The sequence below is a fragment of the Miniopterus natalensis genome, chromosome 5 (genome assembly GCF_054644295.1).
Source record: "Miniopterus natalensis isolate mMinNat1 chromosome 5, mMinNat1.hap1, whole genome shotgun sequence".
Lineage (NCBI taxonomy): Eukaryota > Metazoa > Chordata > Mammalia > Chiroptera > Miniopteridae > Miniopterus > Miniopterus natalensis.
Window position 1 is genome coordinate 88,154,167 of NC_142085.1, and position 21,207 is coordinate 88,175,373.

General features: G+C 48.3%; 1 protein-coding gene across 1 annotated transcript in view; it reads left to right on the forward strand.

Annotated features, from left to right (window-relative positions):
* The window catches only part of SLC22A3 (solute carrier family 22 member 3), a 51,919-nt gene that overhangs the window by 21,288 nt on the left and 9,424 nt on the right, over positions 1-21,207 (forward strand). Inside the window, exons 2-5 of the mRNA XM_087817730.1 lie at positions 3,800-3,903; positions 4,119-4,273; positions 5,940-6,108; positions 6,959-7,076. Of these exons, the coding sequence (XP_087673856.1) occupies positions 3,800-3,903; positions 4,119-4,273; positions 5,940-6,108; positions 6,959-7,076 (546 nt within the window). The remainder of the gene's footprint in view (positions 1-3,799; positions 3,904-4,118; positions 4,274-5,939; positions 6,109-6,958; positions 7,077-21,207) is intronic.

Consider the following 21,207-nt stretch of genomic DNA (forward strand, 5'->3'; position numbering starts at 1 on the left):
CCAGGAAGAGCTAAGAAAAGCCCTTGGTTGGAAACCCTTCCAAAGTGTCCATTTAGGCTAGGGTTGTGCTTTCTGCAAAATGAAGCAATGTAATCCTTCCAGCTTTACAAAAACAGTTGCTTGAGTCTTTTATCAAGTTGGCTTTCAGCTCCGGCCGAGGGGAGTAATTCTTTGTGTAAAAGTGACTTTGGCGATAATGAAGAATAGAATGTGTACATGTGGATTTATGAACATTTAAAAATAATTTTAAAAATCTTTGCATGTGTACACTTAAAAAAAGATGCCTCACTTGTTCTAGATAGATTGCCTTAGGAAAAAGACATGAACATTTATGTCTTTGTAAATTTGACAAGAGGTGGTTTTCGGTTTCCCTGGCACTACAGGTTTCTGGTACTTTATTTAAGGAAAAGGGCCTCCGCCTAGGATGCTCACTGGCTTCGGTGTCTGCTGGTCTCTCTTAAACAGCAAAAACATTTTGTAGCCCCAGAGCTGTTGTGACAGCAGGCAGCGAGCTCAGAGCTGCTTAGGAAAACCAGCCCGGAGGCAAGAGTCACAACCATGCCTTTGAGCTTTGTGACTGCAGTGTTTGCTCCCCCTGGAAACGTGTGTGTGCGTGGAGGGCACGCATTTCCTTACAGGTACATAATTTTTTAAGTTAATTTATTTCGTACTCTTAAAAGAGAACAGGTTTCCGGTCACAAAATCAGAAGCCAGGCTAGGTATTTCAAGCAGGAAGGGATTTAATAGAAGGGTTTGCACTGCGGCTGTGTAGGAAGGGCTAGAAAGCAAGGAGGGGAGAGGTCAGGAAGGACAGCTCCTGCGGAAGCCCCCCGACCGCTCCACAGCATTCCAGATCCTGTGGCCCCTTATCCCTTTGCCACCATGGGGCGTGGGGGGAAGCAGTGACAAGCACTGGCTGACTGCTGCAGCCACTGACCGCTGTGGTCACTGCCATGATTGGAGCCGGAGCTGTGGCCATCCCCGGGAGAGGAATCCCCACCTCCCTCCCTGCTACCTTCTGATCTTGCACTAGCTCCCCCTGCTGGCAGAAGCGGAACAGAACCCTGCTGGCAAAGGATTCTGGGAATTGTAGTTTCCACAGCTCCAGCTCCGGGGATGCAGAACAGAGCACAGAGGCAGGGCATATGTGGCCCTCATAGCACTTTAGATGGCATCATAGTACTTTAGAAAACATTAAGTTATAGCACTTTAACCATTCAGACGTTTGTTTTTAATTAGTTTCATTTTAATATGAAGTATGAAAAGTCATTTTGCCAGTTTCTCTTGTGGGAGTGAAAAGATAATCCGTTTTATGTTAAAGAATATTGTGCAGGTTAAAATAGTAGGGGGGCATTTTAGTTGACACAATTCAAAAGCAGCTGAACACATGCAATAAAGCGATTGCTCTTGCTTGGCCTTGCTGTGCTCTCTGTGAAAGCTTGCCTGTATCCCTAGCTGACCCAGTGATCTGAGATACAGCTGGAGGAAGCAGAGTCTGCACTGTGGTATTTATATTTGACACTGGTTGGTGTTTTTCTGAAGCAAAATGTTTTCTCTGGCAGGGAAAGTACCTGTTTGTCTTCGGAAATTTTATGTACTTTTATTCTAGGTGCATTCTTTTCATGTTTAATTCCAGTGGGAAATTATTTCAGATAAACAATCATCTGCAAGTTTACATAAAATAAAATTATCACACCTTGAGAAACCAGTGCTTGCATTGATGACAAAGCGCTCCTAAATGACCACAGTTGCTTCTACTACACACATCTGTCAATCCTTTTACTTTTTAAAATCTCCATTAATCTCAGCAACACGGGAGACAGGCCAGTGATGACTATCCCCCACTTTCCCCCCAGCTATGTTAGGTGGCAGGTCACTAGCTGTAGAACCCAGGCAAGAGTTGGGCTCTGTACATAAATGTGACAGTTTGCTTATGAATATGCATGTATGAGACGATTCCTGCTGCAACCCCTTTCATTTTCATGCTCCAGTCTGCGGGGGCCTGCGGGGGAAGCGCCGACTGGACGTAGGCGAGGCAGCGCTGGGGGGGGGCGGGGGATACTTTTAAGGGAGTCGGTGTTCAGAGCCTCAGCTCGAGTGTGTTCAGGGTGGATCTGCGGGGCAGTGCAGGCGTATGGAGGGAGGAGGTCTTATTCCTGGTGTCCTCCCGCTTTTCGAAAGGACCTGCCCCTCGCGTCTCACTAGGGCACACTGACGGGAGCTGAAACCTGCGGAACCCACAGGGACACTGTGGAACGCTGGTTTGGGCGTTAAGAAAGTAATTAAGAAAGTTAATGACCCTTATGACTTGATTGAACAACTTTTTGTAAGTCTGGCGGTTGCCCTTTCTTTCCTTACAGCCAGATTGTAGGCCGACTTAAGCGGCGTGTGGATCGAGTGAAAAGTAGAACTAACTTTGATGATAAGATTGCTGGGTGAGCCTGGCATGCATCTGAAGGCGGCGGAAGGACTGAGCAACATCACTATGACAAACTCTCTCCATTCCCACTAATTTTTCTATATTGACAAGGTTTCTTGACACTTAAATTTATTAAAAATGAAAAACAGGAATAGAATTGCTGTCGAGCCCTAATTTGTTCTGGTGATAAGCAACTTCATCTACGGGCTACGTGGACTCGCAGGAAACGCCGGGCTTGCTTGACATTCCTCTAGAAGCTGAGAGCTGCACTTCCAACCAGATTTCACTGCTGTGTGATAACGCTTCTCAAAATTCATTGTACGGCCGGGCGGCTCCGTTGGTTGGAGCATCGCCCCGTACACCAAAAGGTTGCGGGTTCGATTACCAGTTGAAGGCTGTACCGGAGGCAACTAATTGATGTTTCTCTCTTCCGTCAATGTTTCTCTCTCTCCCTCTCTCTCTGAAATCAGTAAACATATCTTCTGGTGAGGGTTAAAAAAATATTCATGGTATCTTATGTTTTTATCAATTATGGTCTTAACGTAACTGCAATTATAACCTAATCAGAAAACATTCTAATATTTAGAAACTACATTTTTAAATAGAAAAAAAAAAAAATTGCCCTAGCTGGTTTTGCTCAGTGGTTAGAGCATCAGCCCAAGGACTGAAGGGTCCTGAGTTCGATTCTGACCGAGGACATATCCCTCAATCACAGGCTCAACCCTGGGCCCTGGTCGGTGCTCAAGCATGAAGCAACCAATTGATTTGTCTCTCTCACATCAATGTTTCTCTCTTTTTCTCTCTCTCTCTCCCCTCCCCCTTACATTCTCTCTGAAAAGCAATGGAAAAAATCTCCTCGGGTGAAGATTAAAACTTTTTTAAAATTAAATGTTAATTTATAGACATAATTTATTATACACAAAAGTATGGTGAGGTAAATAAATAGACATTATTATTTACCTCACCACCTATTAACATAATACACATTAAGACATCAAATATTAGGTTTTAAGTATGTGAGAAAGAAAATAAGAATTTGAAGAGAAAAAGAATTGATGCCAAATTTTCAGGAATTGAAGAACTTGTCTTTACTGGGTGGCGGTGGGCGTCAAGGGCGTGGTGTTCAGACCACTGGGCACAGCTGACGGAACGACAGAACACCGCTGCTTGAAATTGTCAGTATTTGTAGCACGCTAGAAATTGCACCCTTGGCAGTTATTGAAACTGACAGAGAAAATATTTATAAATCAATGTGAAAAGATGCCCGTGATCGCTCTTTTAAATTTTATTTAAGGAGTATGTGAGCAAAAACGTTGGGAGCTCGCCGATCCACGCGAAAGGTAAGAGGTGTCCTGAGCCTTGTGCGCCCCTGTCTTGCAGTTCGACCTCGTGTGCGCCGACGCCTGGATGCTGGACCTCACGCAGGCCGTCCTCAACCTGGGCTTCCTGGCCGGCGCCTTCACGCTGGGCTACGCTGCGGACAGGTGACAGCGCCGCCAGGAGACGCTTGTGTCAGCTGCTGGAAAAACGTTCTCACTCAGTGCAGAAAGCAGCGCCACCTCCCCTTCCCGCGCTGGTTCCCTGGGACCCAGCCCTTTCCCCCTAAGCCCCGCTCCCCTCTCCTTGGACTGACCGGGCGCGGCTGCTCCGGGGGTGGAAGCGCCCGGGTCTAAGGTGGCCTCCCCCCTCTGTCCCCCAGGTACGGCAGAATAATCGTCTACCTCATATCCTGCTTCGGCGTCGGCGTCACCGGTGTGGTGGTGGCCTTCGCGCCCAATTTCCCCGTGTTCGTGATCTTCCGCTTCCTGCAGGGCGTGTTTGGGAAGGGGACCTGGATGACCTGCTACGTGATAGGTGAGACGCGGCCGTGTCTGCTTGGGAAGCTGGGTAGGTGGCCAGCGGTCAGCCCCTCGCCGGCGGGCAAGTGGTGAGGCTTCGGGCGGCAGCAGCAATAGTTTCTGCACACAGGAGGGTGCAGGGGCCCGATCCTGACCCTTTAGAAATTGAAATGCCGCCTTACACTGGGGGCCAAATATGAAATATCACAAAATACTGGATGACCACTTTCTACCACTGCCATACTATTATCACATGATTTTTTTTGCTTTGCTTTATTAGAGATTAATTTTTATTAAAGTGTCAGTAGTTCCTTGAAACATTTTTCAGGAATTCTCTGTGGATTTCTGTGATCTGCTTTGCGATGACACTCCTTCTGTATAAGTGGGGGACTTTTCATCACGTTCGAGATGTGACCTGCAAGCGAGGAGTTCATTTGTGACCCTTTGCTATCTTCTGTAACTAGCAAGTTCGATCTTCTGGGGATGAAAGGGAGAAAGCCTCCCTTCGCCCTTTGCTCATGTTACTGGGAAAGTCCTGGCTGCCACCTTTGGCTCTGTGTCCAGTGGTGCCTGGACCGGTCACCTACGCTGAGTCATGGTGGACTTGTGACCAGGGAAATTTGAATGTTCCTCTTTGATGGTCACTCCAGAGCTTTGGGCCTCTGCTCTCTTCTGTTATGCTGGACAGTTCCTCCCCACGCAGTGCCCGCTTTGGAGACCCCTTGAAAGTCTTTTTATGGGGAAAAAGGAGAGAAAGTATTAGGAGGGCTGACTGTCGCTGGCTGGGGCCGAAGGGATAATTTTGAAATGTGAAGCATCTTTAAGGAGACCCACGTCTAGTGAATTTTAAAAGTCGTGATCTTCAGGCAAGAAGAAGGTGGCATATCCCAGGATGATCAGAGTAGAATCAGCGACAGATAGAAACGGATTCGGGCAGTGGGGGGAGGAAGGGATGCCAGCAACAAAACTCCCCAGGATTTTTAAAGAAATATCAGACACACAGAAAGTCCAGCACTGTGGGGAGAATTATCATTTGATAGAAACTCTCTTGTGATAGTGAAAAGATTTGTAGAGTCTCTAATATTCATAACGAATCTCCCAAAGACACTCTAATACGCATGTTTTCAGAGCAATGATAAAATCTAACCAGTTTATTATAGTTATGTTTTCATGATTACAATGACCTTCCAACACAGTGGTCATGGAAGCTTTCCCAGACCGGCACCTGCGGTCCCTGTACGCCCAGGAGGACGCTGGGCTGGGCGAGCTGAGCGTGGAGGGCCTGGGGGCTGGCGGGGGAGTGGGCGCAGCGCTGGGTTACCCGGGAAGCGCATCTCCATCGCGTCAGCTGCGGGCTGGGTCGGAGGGGCTGCAGGCTCTAGCAGGGCCCGGGACTCGGAGGGGCTGCAGGCTCTAGCAGGGCCCGGGACTCGGAGGGGCTGCAGGCTCTAGCAGGGCCCGGGACTCGGAGGGGCTGCAGGCTCTAGCAGGGCCCGGGACTCGGAGGGGCTGCAGGGTCTAGCAGGGCCCGGGACTCGGAGGGGCTGCAGGCTCTAGCAGGGCCCGGGACTCGGAGGGGCTGCAGGGTCTAGCACTGCGGGCGATGGCGCGGGTGCAGCGTCTCTGCTTGTCTCGTTGGAGCCCATCTGGAGCTTCCCAGACTCTGTCTTTGTTTCCCTCAGTGACAGAGATCGTGGGCTCAAAGCAAAGGAGGATCGTGGGGATCGTGATTCAGATGTTCTTCACCCTGGGCATCATCATCCTCCCCGGGATCGCCTACTTCATCCCCAGCTGGCAGGGCATCCAGCTGGCCATCACGCTGCCCAACTTCCTCTTTCTCTTTTACTACTGGTACGAGCTTGCAGTCATTCCCGGGCTTGTTCTGGTTCTGCGGAGACGCAGCGTTGATGCTTCTGAACCCACATGAGTAGGAAAAAATTCAGGAGTTTGCCTGACATCTCCAGAACGGCGGTGGGCTTCGGGAACTTCTAGAGAATTTGAAAATTTATAGAGATTACTTATTAATTATTTGACTAATAGTTGTTATTAATAAAATACCCAAACACAAACTTATAAGTAGAGTATTAGTTATATTTTATTTTACAATATCTTCATGAAAACTACCAGGCAAAACCCGGTGCCTGCCAGTATTTCAACACAAAACAAATGCAATGAAATCGATCTGCTTTTCTGTACACTCTGTGACACAAATTATTATTGCTCGGCCGTCCTCTGAGGGACGAGATGCTAAGAGCATGAGAAGCTGGCAGAAAGCCACAGGCATATGCATCCCACTCGTAGTGGAGTGAACATATTTTAAGCATTGCTCTAATTTTAATATATGTCAAATAAGTTTACATAACTTGGGTCCTTCACCTTCTCCTCAATGTTCCCTCAGTCCCAGCTCTTTTCCTATGCGTAGTTGAGGACACGATATTCCAGGATAGCCTGGCCTTGCAAGAGCAACGTCGTATTTAATTGTTTTTATTACAAGCAATGATCCAATTATCAAGTGAGCATTTTTTCCTTCCACAATAAATTTGCAAAGGTAATCTGTGTTTTCGAGAGCCCATTCTAAATTCAAAGATTCTCCTCAACTTGCATCTAATGGCAAGATCTATTTTGATAGAGAAACTCGAGTCATAAAATTTTAGGTTTCGAAATTCCTACTCATAACTCAAAAATGCTTTCTTCTTGCCAGGGTGGTTCCTGAATCCCCCCGCTGGCTCATTACTCGGAAGAAAGGAGATAAAGCGCTAAAAATTCTGAGGAGCATTGCCAAATGCAACGGGAAATATCTCTCACCCAGTTATTCGGAGGTACTTTTATTTATCACTGGTAACAAAAATCATTAAAGTGGGTGGATTTGTCACTTATGGGCATGTTATCAAACATCTGACTAAGTCGTTTTTTAGTTTGACTTTAAAAAAGGAAACCTTGGGAAGAATCGCCAGGCGTGTTAAAGCAGAAAGGATGTGAAGCTGTAGCTGCATTATCGTTGAGGTTCATTGGTCATTTGGTCCATATTTTAGTAGTTGGACCCGGTTACTTGGATTATTATGCTTTACTTACTGTACCTCCCATTGTATTTAATCACTCATTCATCGTTATTGAACAAACTATAAACCTTTTCTTGACATTCAATCTAGCCTAAGGACTTGTCTTTAAATTTAGTCTCAGAAGTAGTATGTCTTTGAGCCAGAACTTGAACAAGAATGTAGTATTCCAGCCTTTGGACTTATATATGCTAGCTGTCCTGCCTCCTCTCCCTCCTTGCTTCCTCCCTCCCTCCCTTCCTATCTCTCTTCCTTCCCTCTTTCTTTCCTTCCTCTAGCAAAGACTTTTCGGTGCCTCTGTATCACTGCTCTAAGAGAAATTGGGGGGGATTAAAGGCTCATTTTTTGTCCTTTGGAAGATTTGATGTGCGGTTGAAGACGTAACACATATATAGGGTGTCCCTCAAAATGTATACACACTTCAACAGCTGACAGCTCAGTTCTGAAAATGAAACGTATTTTAATGAACACTGCCTCTATAATTCGAAGCGTATGTCTATATTTTTGGGACACCCTATATTTGAAGCAACCCCTGAATAATTAGAGAATAGCATATAAAAGTAGATGGCCATGCTTCAGCTGCAAAGACTTAAGTAATACAGAATAACAGGAGGGTTATTATAAAAGGAGTAATAGAGAAGAATTTGGGGAAAATATCAACCTTGGGTATAAACCTTTAAGAACATGAGGTTGCTGACATTGTTTGCTTCGTAACATTTGGTTTGTTTTGATAGAAGAGTTCTGATAAAAATCGAGGTTTTGTTGGTTTTAGTGTCGCCTCGCAGCCCCCGCAGAACTTGGTCAGGTCTCTCCAGGTTTCCACCGTCCCCTTTCCCTCGCATTCAGCTGCGAGCAGTGGCCTCTGTGTTTACAAAGGTTGACCAGTTGTCCCTGTTGGAATAGATCATGAAGTGTATGGTAGAGATAGAACTTAATCTGTTTTAACCACTAAGACTGGTTGGTCCTTGTTGTTCCTGGAGCACAGTTAAGCTGTGTGTCCCTTTTGGGGGGAAAATATTCCACTGCCTCTCAGCGCCTCTCAACACATCAGCCGTCCGTCTTCACAGCTGGATCAAATGGGTAATCATTTGTACTCAATTTTATGAGCCAAGTGAATATTTTTGCTACTCGTTCAGCAGTATCCTGAAGACACTGCACATGTCATTCCAGAGCTAAGCATATGTAGGATCTAAATCAAGGTTTTAAGATTATAGCAAGAATAGCCCTGTGCTCCTGGCTTGTGAGATGAAACACATTAGCCAGGCATGTCTGTTATCACAAACATTACTAAGAGGCCAGAGGGTGTTCCCAGAGCAGCTGCTGTTGTACATCCTGTGAGTGTCCCATTCAGCGCCACTCCCGCGGACTCACTGACCCACTTCTCGTTTGTGAGCACCATAGAAATCAGTCCTAGAGAGCTGGCAGCCCCACGTTCCCCTCTTGTCACAAGAGCTTCACCGACCTCCCAACCCCAACCTGTTCTGTCGCTGGCACCAGAGGTCCTGGTCTACTTTAGGGGTCCTGAAGGACCTAGCTTAAGTGACCCAAGGATGCTCCATACTACGGAAGGTGCCCTAAATTCAGTACGCGCTGTATTACCAATCCCCTGGGCGTTAGTGAAGGGAAGGGAGATACGAGAAATGTCAAAAGTTCAGAAATAACCAAAGTAAGTAAAGCAAAGTAAAGTTGATGAATCACTTTAGTAATTAGTGATGACTAAGTAATCACAAGCAGTCATTAGTAAAAGTTTATTGTGCACACACCAGAAAAAAAGTTGCAAACTGGAGCACTCAAATCAAAACATGAAATGAGGTTCGGGGGTATATTGTTATAAAGTAGCTTATGTAGTGAGGAGGTGACTCAGTTTGGTGATTCAGATAACTACTGTGTGTGCTTCGCACTGATGGGTTGTAATACCTGTATTACATTTTCTAAAATTCTAAGGAATCGGTGAGTAGTTATGGCGTGTCGACCTTAAGAAACAGTTCAAATTTTGCTTATAATTTCCAGAGGCACGAGCAAGAAATGACTCAGGTCAAGTTAGTCTTGCAGAATAAGCTAAGTAAAGCTTTGTTTGTATGATTAAACTGGTCTTGTCTGCTCCGGGAATTTTCAAGGCTGGTCTTCTTTTGTTTCCTATTTTAACAGAAGAAATAGGTGCAATGGATTTGATCCAACATTCAAGCAGGTAGATTATTCTGAGAGTCGGTTGTCCTGTAAATATTACTGGCTCTATTTCACATGGATGTTACTCATTTCTTGCGTAAATCACCTCTGGCTCTCTGGCTCACGGATCCCTAGTCTTTCATTTGCCAAAGCTCCTGGCTGGCCTCTGACTGCTGAAGAGGCGGCCAGAAGGTAGACATGCAGGTGATCGGAGCATCAGGCTCTCTGAATGTACCAATAGTGTAGCTATGATTCGCTGCAAAGAAAAACCCAAAACAAAGACCAATGTGAACAGGCAAGTGGGTTGAGCTCATAGCGAGTTCTGTAGAAAAACTGGAAAGAACCAAAGATGAGCGGTGTGTGAAACACGAGGTAGCTGCCGACGCAGAAGGAGGGTTCGCTGAGACGCCTAAGTCTGTTCCGCTGCCGGAGAAGGGTTTAGCGATTCAACACGTTTTTGGTTATCTGGTCATCAGATTGTGGTGGATTAGATTATGACTAAACACTCACGTCCCCTCATTTCCACTGGATGAAAATATGTGCTGGCTCCTTTGATGTTGGGCATGGCGATGGAATTCGCTTAGTTTTCATGGTAGATGGAGTGAATGTCTTGCCCTTTGACCTTGGTCTTGGCCTTGTGGTTGCTTTGGCCAGTGGGAGGTTATCAGATGTGGCGCAGTCATCTTGAAATGTGCTTGTATTTGGGTTTGGTCTCTGCACTTCATCCGTAGTCATCACGAGAAGAATGTTCCCAGGCTCTCTCACTGGCCGCAGAGACTGAGAGATACTTGGAGCAGAGCTACTCCAGAAAAGCTCCCCCAAACCTAGACCAACCCACAGAATGAATGCTTGTTATTTTATGCCACTAGGCTTGATACTGTTATGCAGCATTACTTATCAATAGTCAACCAATTCATTGACCAAACGGCCATTGTCACTTACTGACCTGGATTATGCAATTATATACTACCTGTGGGAGTAACTGCAGCAGCAGTTTTGTTTTTATTTTTTTAAAGGATTTTAAAGGCCCTTATTCCAACAATCCCCACCCCTCCCCTACGTTCCTCCACCTCTTGTCTTTGTGTGGAATATGCTCGTGGAAAATTGTACGTTACAACTCTAGCTAACAAAGAGCCTCTAGTACTACAGAACTGAATATGTTCATATTTATTAGTGATATTGTTATGCTCTATTGACCCAAAAAAAGATAGAACTTGATTGTAGTTTCCTTATTTTTATGATATTCCTATACAGTTCATTGTTCATAGCTAATTTACAGCTTATTAAAACATAAGTACAGATGCTGCTCAACTTACAATAGGGTTATGTCTTGAAAAACCATCGTAAGTTGAAAATATCATAAGTCGAAATGCATTTAATATGCCCAACCTAGTACTGAACGTCACGGCTTAGCCTCGCCTACCTTAAATGAGCTCAGGACACTTCCATTGGCCTACAGTTGGACAAAACCGTTTAACAGAAAGCTCATTTTATAAAAAACTGTTGAATATCTCATAATTTATTATGTGTATCATTTTTGCATGATTATCAAGTTGAAAAATCTTAAGTTCAACAGTCATAAGTAGAGGAACGTTTGTACTGGATGTTACATTGACACTCATTCGTGCATAAACATGATCGTGGGCAGTTCCCATGGTGACATGTTTAGGTGACATCAAGAACTGACAATTGAGCCATGGCTGGGGGGCTCGAATGAAGCATTGTCCTGTACACAAAAAGGTTGTGGGTTCGATTCCCAGTCAGGGCGAATACAGGAGGCAACTGATCAATGTTCCTCTTTCTTTCTCTCTCTCTAAAAAAAAAAATCAATTAAAACATGTCTTTGGGTGCGATTTAAAAAGATTAAACAAACAAAACCCTCACATTTGAGCTTTCTGATCTCAAAGGGATCATCATCAATATAAAGGATCCCACTCTTATTTCTAAAATAGAAAATATTAGAAAATGCCAGGCTAAGTGTTAGATTGCCTCAGTTACCAGAGAGACCTCCAACTCTTAATGGCAGCGTGTAGTCAGTATTTCAATGAATTGTCACACGAGCACCAGTATTGCCACAGAGAGGGACTTTCCAGCCTTGGGAATGTCTGTTTCTGGCATTTCCTTTGAAAGGGGGATTTTGGTAAACACAGTTTATGTTCTTCCAAAAGAGGAACCACACCATGACCCTGGCTTCATGAAGCCCATGGGGGCTGTGTGGGATTTTAGTCCCATAACTCACTACACTGTTTCTGTTGACTATCTTGTGCAATTATTAGCTCAGACTTGGAACTTGAAAACTGCCCACATGGAATTTGTTTCAACAGATCTCAAGAGAGTGATTTAGGCCCTGGGAGTGCCTAACGGGCTCCCGTGCAGTGCGCGTGTCGACTGGGAAAGGCTTAGTCTAGAAAATGCTGAAGGATATTGGACACGAAGTCATTGGAAACGCCTGCAACACTTCCTCTTAAAGAGGCTAGTTTTGTGCTTGGACTCCATGCAGTGAATGGTGTCAGTTCCGCCAGCAGAGCCTTAATGTGACACACGGAATTGACCACTGTGATATGCACGTCACCACGTTCGTGGGAACTTAGAATATTCTGAATGTGTGAAAATGCCAGGATGCTTCAGATGCCAAACACAAATGGACCTCTGGATCTGAGAATTAATTTGATAGTGCTCCACTTCAATACAGCACACTTTGGAAATAGCCTACGTTCTCTAAATGGCCTGTATTTAAATGGATTATTCTAATCAGTTCCCATATCTTTAACCACTTGAAAATAAGACAATGTTGTAGGAAAAGGGAAAAAATTTTATGCTGCAATAAAACTTTTTAAAAAGCCATAAAAACAGTACAGATGGGCTGTTAAATCCAGAGTTTCTTTCCCAGGCCCGGTGATTGTAAGTTCTTTCCACTGAAGGGAATTCAGCCTAAAACCTCCAGGTCAGTGGACTCACAGTTAACCACTCAGATGTCCAGAGGAGGATGTTCTGGAGCCTCAGGTGGCTTCAGCCGAACTAGGATCCCAGGGACATGTCCCTTGAAGAACGCAGTGGCCTGCAGCGGCCAGAGGGAGCACCGCGGCCTCACCAAGCCAGCATTTTGGGGGAGGAACCCCGGAGGGACAGGCCTCGCCCACCCCTCGGGCTCACCCTCCAGACGCCCTCGTGAAATACCTGGGTTAGACCTTTGTCGAAACCTTAACTGTTTCATTTAAATGCAAGATGAAGCTTGAAAAGCATCCGTGGGAACTGAGAGAGGAAAGCGCCGCTGTTCTGTGAGCTCAGCCTGGTCCTGGTGCGCGGCCTGGTTCTAACAGTAATCGGGTCTGCAGAACCCGGACAACTAAAGGACTCAGGTAGCGTCCAGCAGGGCGACCAGCTGTCTCATTTGCCCAGGATTGGGGGCTTTCCCGGCATGTGGGAGTTTCAGAGCTAGACCCGAGTCTCAGGCAACCTGAGACGAGCTGGTCACCGTGTGACTAGGTCCGTCCTCACCTTCCTGGCTGTGCTCAGAGGAAGATACCAAAGACTGACGCTCCGGCTTCGCCTGCCCCTCCCGGGAGAAGATAGTGGGAGGTCTGGCCAACCACAGGGTGGGACCTGCGATTATCTAGGGTCAGATGCCAGCTGCCGAGCCCCCAGGGCTGGCCAAGCACCCTCTTTCTCTATCTCGATCTCTCTCTCTCTCACTTTTACAGGCTTTATTTGAAGTTCCAACATGAAGTAATATTTCTTTTTTTAAACCACGTTTCTGATGTATGCTTGGCCTGCGAGAAGCTGTCCGTATTTAATGCATACAGCTGGGCCGACCCCCGGTTCCTGCTTAGTGCCCACTCTGGCCCTGAACCCAGCCTACTTGACGGGGGCCCTGCCCCTGCCCAACTTCTGCCTGTTCTTTCTCCCCGAAGTAGGACCCCATGGCTTGTCACTCGTCCATTGTCCCAGAGCTCAGTGCCGCCCACTCTGGGTGACGTTACCTGCTCTTCCTTGATGACGGTCCCTGCTGCCGAGACACCATTCTCCAGGGGTTCCCAGGCCATAGGGCAGTGCCAGGCCAGAGAAGACCCAAGGGCGCCCCCCCCCCAACTGGCCGCTCCCCCTGGAGGAGCCGGTGGGTCCGTTCTCAGCAGGCGCGGAGCCTGAGCGCCTCCACTCACACCCGCCTGCTCTCTCTGCTTCCGAGGTTGCAGCCAGTGTCACAGGCCAGGCCAAGGATTATGACACCGGGGCAGAGCTCCAAGCTCTACACAGTGACATTCAGGGTCACCTCATCTAGTCTTTAATTAGTTACATAATCCGGGAGTCATGGACCCCTCCCTCCTTTCTTAAAGACTGACCCTTGCCCTTAGGAACAGCGGGCCTCCCCTCCCGGCCCCCGCGCCCTGTGGTTGGCACAGAAGCACTTGCCTCTTTCTGTCCCAGCCCGAGTCCTGGTGGCGCTACACACAAAATTACTTAAAATGTAAAACCAAACGAGTAAGCCATTCAAACCCACTATTCTGCTCATCTCGGTTGCTCTCTCTTGTGGGAACTGTGAAAACGCTTAACTGGCTCTTTTCCTTCTGGGGCTCCCAGCAGAACAGAGGAGCGAGTGCTCCGCCTTTGCCTCCCCGAGCCGCGGCCAGAGGCCGGCCCTCAGGTGCCTCCCTCGAACTCTCCACTCGGCTCCGCGGTGCCGGGAGGAAAGATGGTCAGCTCTGCAAGCGTTTTCTTCCTGTGCCTTGCCTCCCACTCTTGAGCTTTTGGCAAAGCCAGCTTGTCAGCCCAAATTACTGGGCTCCCTGCTGGGAATGAATGAGAAAGCACTGGCCCTTTGTGGGAGCTGCCCGCTGTGGAGGCCGCGGCGTCCAGCTTCCAGGGCCCGCACGCCCAGCGCCCTGGCCAGAATTCCCGGGAGTTATTCCCGACCCAAAGCTGCTGGTACATGACAGGGCTGCTGCCCAGATCCTTCACCGCCAGGAAGACGGCCTTTCTCCGTGAAATAAGCCTAGGAAACGAGATGTGGCCTGGGAGCAGGTGAAGCGTTTAAATTCTCCAGGTGTACTCAGGTGCGCTCCTTTGACGGAGATGGGACAGGGGGAGATTGTGCTAAACAGTGAGAGAAAGCGCGGAGATCCAGTTCCCTGAGGTCCCATCCAGATGGTATAAGAGGCCTCACGCGCTGGGTTTGCATGGGCTGAACCCTCACTTCCCTAGAAAAAGTAAAAGTGGAGATACATGCAACAGGCGGCTGGGCGAAGAGCCCCAGGTTATGCTTCCAGGGACGCTTTCCGTGTCTACAGATGCGAACGGGACTGGGCCCCCAGGAAGGATCCGGAAACGCTCCATGACTTGGTTTGGGACAAGTCACAGGGACCTGCACTGTTTCCTCTGTGCATCTGGGCCTAGTGGAGGGAAGTAGAATTTAATGTACAGAAAAGGGGCCCGGTTGAGGGAAGGCCTTTCTTCTCCCAGCAGTGAACGACCCTTCTTACAGTGGCTGAGTAAAGGAAGTTAAAGAGTCGAGGAGTCTTCATGACCTTCCTGGAAGGAGAAATTAGGGAACGTTGGGGAAAATGGCCAACTTAAGAAGATAAATGCTTTTTCATTCAAATGATGATTGTAAAGGAGAGGTTTCACCTTTATACCTGGTTAAAAAATAAATACTTTGATCAAAGCATAAACAACTTAAAACTCAAATGGAGAAATAGCTGAAGGCCCGTTTCCCAGTCAGAGATCACACCCCGGGGCACATACTGGGAGCAGAAGGGAGGCTGTGCCCAGGGGAACAGAGTTCGTGGAGTGCGTGGAAACGGAGGACCTGAGGGGCAGCCAGGCCTCTCCACGACACAGCCAGCAGGCTGGGTGGCTCAGGGCAGGGATTTAGACAAAACGCCCTCAAGAGACAGATGCCTGTGAACCCAGCCGGTGAGGAGGGCTGAGGAGGGTCAGGGGACTGTGCAGGGACCCACGGCCAGCTTGCTGAGACTCTGGCAAGAGCTATATGAAGGGAAAGAGAACAGAGACCCTGTTTCCTGAGAAAAAGACCAGCAGGAATGCAGGAGGCAGCTGGCCCTGCAGGCTCCATGAGGTCCTGTCCTGGACTCGCCTCACCATGGCCCTGGCACCTGTGTGGCGAGGCCTGTTGGGCCCTGGCTGTCCTTGGCCTGTACAGAAAGGGCTGCCAGCACGCCCAGGCCCAGGCCCAGGCCCAGGCCCAGGCCCAGGCCCAGGCCCAGGCCGGGAGACCCTGTAGGACTGTAACTGGGCGAAGCTGCCGTGTTCCTGGAATCCTGCGGCCACCCGAATGCCCGGGAAGACAAGCTAACGGAACCTAGAGGCAAACATCCCCCAGCCGGTGGAGAGCGAGGCCGTCTCCCGAGTCTGGGTTCTGTCGCTATCGTGTTAAAGACTGTGGTCTTATGAAAACCATGGCTGAAGCATTCAGAAGACAAAACTAAATAGTGATAAGAATTTTGATGGATAGAAGGACAGGTTTCCACCCCTCACCCCCGCTGTCCAAACACTGAGCATTCCTGTGAAACCTGCCGTAAGCCCAACGGAGCCAAGTTAGGACAATCCCGCTAACGACGCACAGGATGGCGGTCGCCCAGCGGGGGCTCCGCACAGCTCGAGCTCTGCGACGCGGCCGCGATGCCGAGCGTGGCCCCGGGAGCTGCCTGCGGGGCCTCTCGCCGCGGGCACCGCTGCCTCTGGAACGGCTCGTGCAAAACACGCTGAACGCTGTTCTCCTTTCCACCGTTTTTCGGAAAAGTGAGAATCCTCTTCAGGCTTCTCTAGGTTGGCGAAAACAGATACCGACGTCGGTCCTGGTAAAAGCAAAGTAACATAAAGCGACCTTTCAGCAAGCGGGGGTACCTGTACGTGGTTTGATTTTTATTAGTGATAGATCAGATTATTAGCTTTAATTCACTGGCTCTAGCTTTTCTCCCTCTTCAGAGAAATCCTGCCTAACTGGGGACTTACATACACCCAACTTGATTTCTCATAGAAGTTCTGTGAATCTGAACGCGTCGCTGTGGTTTAAGGCCCTGGGCATCCTCTCCAGTGGGACGTTTAGAGCTTTCCTGTTTCGCTGATGAGCCGTGACACCGGTCAGCGCTACTGGGAGCTCAAGGATGTGTTTATTTTTATTTTATTTTTTTATTTTTAAATATATCTTTATTGATTTCAGAGAGAGGAAAGGAGGGGGAGAGAGAGAGATAGAAACATCAATGATGAGAAAGTCACCGATCGAGCCTGCAACCAAGGCATGTGCCCTGACCAGGAATCGAACCCTGATCACCTGGATCCTAGGTCGACGCTCAACTGCTGAGCCAAGGCCGGCCGGGCAAGGATGTGTTTAATTCAATCCACTCACATTGAATTTTCATGTGCCACCCTCCCCCCCGCCAAGTTCCGAGTCTTTAGAACTCAGAGGGCGTTTTTCCGTCTTCTTTCTTCTATGTTAACACCTCTCCCACTCCCCCCAAACCCTCTCAGTTTTGTTTTTAAGAAATAAATGTCCCAACACATGACCCACAGCTGCAACCTGTTAACCTTTGCTGATGTTAAAGCTGCACTTTGGTTCCCTCCCAGGACCTCGAGATGGAGGCACTCCTGCTCTTCCCAGCGGTGGAGGGCGGGCAGGGCCACTCTCGGGCCAGGCCCACACGGATGGAGCAGATGTCTCCTCTACAGGGCATCCGTCCTAACGGAAGAGCTGGCCGGGCCGGGGGCCGTTTCACCCGTTCTGTCCAGTGCTGTAACCACATGCGACACTGGAGCCCTGAGACGGGGCTCGTGGGAGCTGGGCTGTGTGTGAGTCAGCTGCACAGGCATTCAGATTCAGTGTGACGAAGAGCGTGGAAACCACCGTAGCAATAATTTCACGTGGATTACACGTGGACATGATAATATTTCGGAAATGCTGGATTAAATGGGACATATTAAAATGAATTTTGCCTGCTTTTTAACCTTTTTTAAAAAAATGTGGCTTCTAGAAAATTTAGACTAATGGGAGTGGCTCACATTATATTTTAATTGGACAGCACTAGTGTAGGTGACAGGACTTATTTTAACTATTTAATAATCATCAAATACTCATGATAATTTTAATATGGCTACTTCTTTATCATGTGAGCTCTTATATGGTAAATATTTTATCTACTCTTGTTTGAAAGTATAAGGACGTTTGTAATCATTCCCAAAGCACCATGGATAATTTGGTGAATTCTCTCTTTTGGATGGCAGGCGGCACTGTTGCCACCTAGAAGCTGGCCTAAGCTCTGCAGTGCCCAGTGCTCACTCCTGGGCCCACCGGAGCCGGCTCTTGTCTGACTAATGGGCCGTCCAGGAGAGGCGGGGTGGGGGACACAGGTCTCCCCAGCGGTCCCTGTGACTTCAGCCCAGCCCCCGTCTCTAGCTCCCCATGACTGTATGAAGAGCCCGGGTTGTCTAACTCTGAGGGGGCTCCCGGTCCTCCCGGTCAGTGAGTCCCAAATCCTCAAGTGATATTTTATGTACACGGGCTTTTTAGAGATTAAAAACTTCTAGAGAACAGAGCCTGTGGAGAACTTGTAATGTCACCTCTACTGACGAAACCACAGTCAGGCTGAAGAGCAGATACATTCCCCCTCCTCGGCGTCTTCAGCTTTTCCTGTGAAGTAGGGAACTGATGGAAAATCCACACGTTGGGACCAACCGGGCGAAACTGCGAGGCTGGGCGTGCGGCCCCCTGAACTGACTCTCCCCGCCCGTGGGCCTGCTGGTCAGCCGCTTTCTTCTCTCCTAGGTGAGGTTATCTGATTGAACCTCCAGAACTAACGAAGGGGTGTTGCTACCACCTGCTACTGATCTAAGGCCCATCGAGTTAAGAAACGGACTCACACACAGAGAACAGACTGACAGCTGCCAGAGGGGAGAGGGGTGGGGGGCTGGGTGGAAAAGGTAAAGGGATTAACAAAAACAAAACCGAAAAGACTCAAAGACACAGACGACAGTATGGTGATTGCCGGGGGGGGGGGGGGGGGGGGGGCAGGTGGAAGAGCGTAAATGGTGATGGAAGGAGACGACTTTGGGCGGTGACCGCACACTACAACATCCAGATGGTGTATGTAGAATTGCGCACTTGAAACCCATATCATTTTATTAACCAATGTCACCCCAATAAATTGAATAATTTTTTTTTTTTTAAGTAAAAAAAGAAAATGTTCTGAGTGAAACAGCACGTCTGTGGCCTGACCCCAGTGGGTTGTTTGGCGTCCCCAGAAACCTGTCCCCATCAGGGGACCTCTGTGCACCATAGTCATAGCAGGTTGCTATTTATAATGTCTTTCTCTTCCTTGGCAGCTTAAATTAAAACGTCAACTTGAAGAAATGTTTCAGAAAGGCCCTGGGAAGAGTTGTAAACAGAGCCGCATTAATCAAGGAGAAGCGAAGAAAGGGCTCTTTTAACATAGGGAACATCGTTGTTGACATAAAACAAAAGGCCTGGCCGAGTGAGGGCTGTTGAGAGATGGGCAGAGCAAACAGTATTCAGCTCAGTGAATCAGTAAAAGGAAACCAGCATGTGCAGTTGAACCCTGAGCGATGCCTCTTTCTATGAGTGGCATCACTGGGCAGCCAGCCTCCAAACAAATGCCACCAAGAGCATTTCCCATCTCCCTTTTCTCCAAATTAAAGTGGGCACACACCTCTTAGGTGGCACGGATGTATCACAAAACGCAATGCCATGCTCAGATCTAAAGAGAACGTACCGGCCCAGCTGGTGTGGCTCAGTGGTTGAGCCACATGAACCCAGAGGTCATGGTTCGATTCCCGGTCAGGGCACATGCCCAGCAGGGGGTGTGCAGGAAGGCCGCCGATCAATGACTCTCATCGTTGATGTTTCTATCTCTCCCTCTCCCTTCCTCTCTCTGAAATCAATTTAAAAAACATATTTAATAATTAAAAAAAAGGACATTGTGCTGTATGGTTGCATTTATACGGAATTCTAGAGGAGCAAAGCTGTGATGATAGAAAGCAGATGAGGGGTTGCTGGGCTCAGGGTGCAGGGAGAGGATCGCCTGTGAAGAGGCAGGAGGAGACGTTTGAGGGTGGTGGAAATGCTCCCCATCACGAGGCGGGCGGCCGTTACGTGACTCTACACATTTGGCAAACTCAAGTGTACGCTTAAAATCGCCGAATTCCATTGTATGTAAATTGCATCTCGATAAAGTGAATTTAAAGGTTCATATCATAACTTGATAGGGCATTTCTATTCTTTCGTATCTGGCTCAGAGTAGGTGAAATTTGGTAACCTCTTGGTGCTAGAAAACAAGCAGAGCTTAATTTCAAAATCCCGAGCTAGGGGTTGTGGGAGATCACCAGCTGCGGCCGTCTCCGCGTGGGAGCTGCCAGAACGTTCCTGGCTGGGCTCCACGCGAGACACAGCTTGGAGCCTCCCAAGGTCCTTGGACACCCAGAAAGTGGGTTGTCTTTCAGGATGTCTGCGTCACCGCGGAGAACATGCTGGTGAATCAAAAACCAGCTGGATTTGTTTGTAAACTGGCAAAATTCTGACTTGCCTGGAAGTACTGTTAATCCCTTCACTCACTGGACAGGCGGGATTGGTTTTCTGGTCGTGGTGACCTTCACTGTCATCGGCTCTTCACATTGTTTTGGTGGAGGGTGGGCTTCAGGCCTTCGACGTGTGCCTTGGGAGAGCAGAGGCCATGTGACTACTTGCTTTTAAATCGTCAAAGTTTGAAATTAAGACTTAATACCAGATCTTTTTACAGAATGGACTAGACTACTTAAGCAATTATTTTATCCAACCCAAAATTATGTTGCCTAAAATATTCAGCGATTAAAGTAAAAGCATTGTTCTGGACTCAACTCTCTAGATAAGTCTGCTTTTGGCAACAAGTGACAGAGAACCAGCTTAGGGGCTTTGACATGAGCCCATATCCCAGCTCATGTCTGTGGAATTCTCCAGCTCTGAGTTGGCCAGACTCAGGTCTTGATCTCAAACCATGGTTTTCTCCCCCTCGACCCCCTGCCGACGGGGCGCTCGGTCTTTAGACTGGTTCTCTCCGGGTGTAGGATGGCCGCTAAGGTGTGTTTGTGCCCAGTTCCTCATTAATCCCCTGAGGGAAGAGAGGGACGATTCCTGCGGGATCCTCTGACGTGAGGACAGTGAAAGACTTTCCCAGGAGCCCTCTTTTCATTGGCTCGCATTGGGCCACGTGCCCATTTCTCTCTGGCTCAGAATGGGTCACGGCCCGGTCGCTGGCACAGAGGACGGACCTGGTCTCAGATCATGAGGCCTCCCTTCCAACCCGAGGAGATGAATTGTGGTGGGCGTGCAGGTGTGCGTGTGCGCCCGTGTGTGCGCGTGTGTGCGCATGTGGTGTAGGTTCTGTTAGGAAAGGAAAAGGGAGACTGATGCCCAGTCACCTGACCACTCACTATCAGTGTGGATTTACTCAAATTCCCGTGACTGCGGGTAGGGGGACTTTTGGCTCAAAGGGTTGGGGAACATGTGTCCGGATTTTCACTCAATCTGAGCCCGATCTGGAGTTGCGTTGAATGGACAGTAGGATCCAGACACGGAAGGGCACTTGTCCTCCTGTTTCAACATTCAGTCATCACCTAAACATTGGTTGGACACCAGGCACGTCGCTTGGTGCCACAGTCCAGTCCCCGTCCTCCAGGCTCCTGAGCTCATGGAGGGACCGAGGTAGGTAGACCCTGAGGATACATG